General features: G+C 46.0%; 1 protein-coding gene across 1 annotated transcript in view; it reads right to left on the reverse strand.

Annotated features, from left to right (window-relative positions):
- suco (SUN domain containing ossification factor) overlaps positions 1-5,000 on the reverse strand; it is a 119,903-nt gene that overhangs the window by 40,692 nt on the left and 74,211 nt on the right. The window contains exon 8 of the mRNA XM_063200347.1: positions 2,407-2,534. Coding sequence (XP_063056417.1) covers positions 2,407-2,534 — 128 coding nt within the window. The remainder of the gene's footprint in view (positions 1-2,406; positions 2,535-5,000) is intronic.

The raw sequence follows: 5,000 nt of genomic DNA on the forward strand, positions 1-5,000 counted from the left end.
TACTGTACTGTCCTGTACTGTACTGTACTGTACTCTACTCTACTCTACTCTACTGTACTCTACTCTACTGTACTCTACTACCGTAAAGTTCCATATAATAGCCGAGTTCCAATTAGCGGCCGGGTTCCTTTTAAGGGCCGGGTGCACGAGGATATTTTGACAGATAATGGCCGGTTCCAAATAAAAGCCCGGTCTAAATGATCATTAAATGACCCAAGGAAGAAGGCTTGACCACCGGCGCTGCATGTTTCCCCCTGATATTGTTTTGTGTAGTTTGTAGGATGCGTCGCGTCTTTGACCATCAACCGCTGCGTCAGTGAAGCGAAATGTCGGAAATTTTGCAATCTAAAACTCGGGGAAGCAGCGTGTTTCAGGGTATGGTTTAACGCTGTAATAGCCTACAAGTAAATGTGGGTAAAATCCACATTTAAAACGAGTAGCCTAGACATGTGATGAGAGAAAATTAGGCTACATTTGCGTCAAGCGTCCAACGAAATTAATTGTAAAGTCAACACGAAATATGCAGCCTCTCTGCACTCGGATTCTCCTCCCTTCGCACTAAACTGGCAAACATTTTCTCTTATGCCTACAATGCTTTTAATGTTTTGTGCACTATATGGACACATGAGACATTGTTGACATGTTGAAGTGAACTCTCTTCAATGTGGATGGCGGAGCACGCACTCGCACATACCCTGCACGCACTGCACTGATTCTGCGTGGCGGAAGCGCACACCGTTGCAACTTTGACTTTGGGGGAAGAGGTTGTTTAGTGGGGTGTGCATTTAAATGCTTTTCAGTTTCATTTGCTAGCTTTACATTTTTTGTGTATGGTAGGCCTTGCCTATTAATATGTGACATCTGTGCAGATGGAAACGTTTTGTGTTAGGCTGTAGCCTACCTTAATTCGGCCTAGGCTACTTTTAGTTAACCACCGCGTAAATGTCTTCGCATGGACAAATGAAATGGTAATTGAATAATAGTTCACCAGTAGGCCTATTGCAGGGTGTATTAAACCCAGTGTCCGTTAGGGTTTGGGAGAGCAAGGAAGAGAGCGGCATCTGTGATTAACCGCTTCGAAATGTGTGCGTAAAACCTGCTGTTACCCAGTGGGTTTTGTGAATCTTGAAGTGTTGCCGCATTAAAAAAAAACTTTGTTTGATTTCGTGTTTGTATTTTACTTTGACGTTGCCTCTCCTCAGTTCATAGTTATTTTCTGTTGACCTCCTTCACATTTTCTTTCGGTCATGTAGGGTATTGTAAATAAATCGACCGTATTTTAATCATTTTGATTTCGGACTTAATTTAGCCCTTCAATCACCCCTCTCCAATTGCAAACTTAAACCCTGGTAGAAGGAGCATTCACTACCCTGCACGTAGCCTACTCGTTAATCACTTATTGTCTGACTGATTTTGGCTGCTGAGAATAAGGTATCTTTATATAAAAAAGGGCCTGTCACCGTTTTGGTTGAATGCTGGCACCACGCAGATGACCGTTGCGGTCTTGCCGCGGGTCTTGAACAGTGCGCACTCTTTTGAGAAGGCAACTGGCTGCCGCAGGAGAGGGGAAAGGTGGCAATATTATCCACAAGGTCCTGGTAGGAGAATCATTCGTTATAGGCACTACTGCATACACATTCAGCAATTTTGTCTGTTGGTTTTTGTTTGCTGCAAAGTAGGATACCGGGTAGACTAGACCTCCATATCTTCATAAAAATCATCTACCACCGTTGTGATAATTTGACTACAGACACCAGTTGTTTAAAGCTACTGTACAATTGCATTCATGCCGCTTGTCTTGAACTGCGCGCTCTCTTCCAGTTCCATGCGTTGACAGCCAGATGAGAAGCGCAAAGGTGGGGGCTATCCGCGGTTGCTGAAGAAGGTGTCAATATCCACAACCTCACTGAATAAATAGCCTAACCCTTGAACTGTGCAGCAATTACATATTGTTTAGGTTCTTGAATACTTTCTAAAACATGGAATTAATTTTCCATTAATAGGCTAAGGAAAGGTGTAAGATTTATCCTCAACCCTCCCCGATAATGTTCTTCGAGTCTTCAAAATCGCGCATCGCGCATTAACACCTGCTGTGTTAACTGTACATTTAACAATAACATAGCCTAGGCTATTGCTTAAAGCAATTGAGCACCATATTTTCCCAGTTTAGGGAAATATTTTTTGGGAAGAAGGAATTAATCGCCTGTTCCAAATAGCCGCCTGTCTCAAATATTCGCCTGGTCTCTCACGCGACTCAGACAAATAATAGCCCGGGCCATTATTTGGAAATTTACGGTATACTATATTGACCTACACTCTACTGTCCTGTACTGTACTGTACTCTACTGTACTGTACTCTACTGTCCTGTACTCTACTGTCCTGTATTATACTGTACTCTGCTGTACCTTGGCCTCTGGATTGGCGGAGAGGATCTTGGCGCCGCACTCCACGGAGGCGTAGTTGTTCTTGAAGTTCTTCTGGACCTTCTTGACGGGGTGGGGGGCGCCGTTACTGGAGGTGTGGAGAATCTGACCTAGAACACACGAGGAGACACAAACACACACACGTTAGCAACACATGCGGAGACGCACACACACACACACAGAATCTGACCTGGAACACACAAGGAGACACACACACATACGTTAGCACAGTGTTTCTCAACCTTTTTTTAGGCGAGGCACCCTTTCAATTCCTGAAAATGTTCAAGGCACCTCAAACCAATAAGCTGTAACATGGCACCGCATCCGAAACCACACAAGCTTAGAAAAGTAACACATTTGGAGACGTCACGCGACCTACGTTTGAAGTTGCAGCTGACTGGGGCGACCTAAATGTACTTTATTGTGCGTAAATGGCAGATAAAAGACTCCACTGACTAAGCAATACGTTATTAATTTAGACAAATATGTATACATGATATATACATGATTTATTTATGAGCCACGTTTCCACGGCACCCCTGAGGAGAGCCTGAGGCACCCTGGTTGAGAACCACTGCGTTAGCAACACTGCGTTAGCACATCTCCAATAGATATTGGATGATACAGCAGATCTTGGTGCCCCTGTGTGTGTGTGTGTGTGTGTGTGTGTGTGTGTGTGTGTGTGTGTGTGTGTGTGTGTGTGTGTGTGTGTGTGTGTGTGTGTGTGTGTGTGTGTGTGTGTGTGTGTGTGAGTGTGAGTGTAAATACACTTGTTAATATGACCTAGAAGACAGAGGACAGTCACTTATATAAATACATGTAGCAGGTGCCTCTCCATCAGATAAGGTATAACACCTTGTGGTGTGTAGGAGTGTGTGTGTGTGTGTTTCTCCTCATGTTTAAGGTGTGTGTGTGTTTCTCCTCATGTTTAAGGTGTGTGTGTGTTTCTCCTCATGTTTAAGGTGTGTGTGTGTTTCTCCTCATGTTTAAGGTGTGTGTGTGTTTCTCCTCATGTTTAAGGTGTGTGTGTGTTTCTCCTCATGTTTAAGGTGTGTGTGTGTACCTGTGTGCGTGGTCATGGTGTGTGTGTTGTGTGTGTACCTGTGTACGTGCTCATGGTGTGTGTGTGTGTGTGTGTACCTGTGTGCGTGGTCATGGTGTGTGTGTGTGTGTGTGTGTGTGTGTACCTGTGTGCGTGGTCATGGTGTGTGTGTGTGTATGTACCTGTGTGCGTGGTCATGGTGTGTGTGTGTGTGTGTGTGTGTGTGTGTGTGTGTGTGTGTGTGCGTGGTCATGGTGTGTGTGTGTGTGTGTGTGTGTGTGTGTGTGTGTGTGTGTGTGTGTACCTGTGTGCGTGGTCATGGTGTGTGTGTGTGTGTGTGTGTGTGTGTGTGTGTGTGTGTGTGTGTGTGTGTGTGTGTGTGTGTGTGTGTGTGTGTGTGTGTGTACCTGTGTGCCTGGTCATGGTGTGTGTGTGTGTACCTGTGTGTGTGGTCATGGTGTGTGTGTGTACCTGTGTGCGTGGTCATGGTGTGTGTGTGTACCTATGTACGTGGTCATGGTGTGTGTGTGTGTGTGTGCGTGCTCATGGTGTATGGCCGTGTGCCAGTTCATGTGTGTGTGTGTGCCTGGTCATGGTGTATGTGTGTGTGTGTGTGTGTGCATGGTCATGGTGTGTGTGTGTGTGTGTGTGTGTGTGTGTGTGTGTGTACGTGCTCATGGTGTGTGTGTGTGTGTGTGTGTGTGTGTGTGTGTGTGTGTGTGTGTGTGTGTGTGGTCATGGTGTGTGGCCGTGTGCCAGTTCTGTGTTCTTTGTAGGTATCGGGGGAACAACTTATCACCTGTGTAGGCGCCATAGAGAACACCCTGTATGTACAGCAGGCACACACACACACACACACACACACACACACACACACACACACACACACACACACACACACACACACACGCTATCTCACACACACACACACACACACACACACACACACACACACACACACACACACACACACACACGCTATCTCACACACACACACACACACACACACACACACACTGTATGTACAGCATACGCTATCTCACGCTGATAACCTACTTAGGGTATGGACCACACACACACTCTACTGGGGGTAAAGACCACATGCACTCCTGTACACACGCACACACACACACACGCACGCGCACGCACACACTGTCTCACACACACACGCTGTCTCACACACACACACACACACACACACACACACACACACACACACACACTGTATGTACAGCACACGCTATCTCACGCTGATAACCTACTTAGGGTATGGACCACATGTACTCCTGCACACACACACACACACGCACACACACACACACACACATACTACTGTACACGTCCTAAAGCCACCACCACACCTACTGGAAAACGCTGGAGACATTCATTAATCTTTGACAAAACATGTCCCATTTAAGACCATATAGCCTTTTAAAGACCACGGAGGACAAGATCAAAGCTCTCCTTCCTTCCCTTCTCTCCTCTCCTTCAGCTACAGCTCTCCTCTTCTTCTTCTCTTCTTCTCTTCCCTCTC

This window comes from Engraulis encrasicolus, chromosome 6 (genome assembly GCF_034702125.1).
Source record: "Engraulis encrasicolus isolate BLACKSEA-1 chromosome 6, IST_EnEncr_1.0, whole genome shotgun sequence".
Classification (NCBI taxonomy): domain Eukaryota; kingdom Metazoa; phylum Chordata; class Actinopteri; order Clupeiformes; family Engraulidae; genus Engraulis; species Engraulis encrasicolus.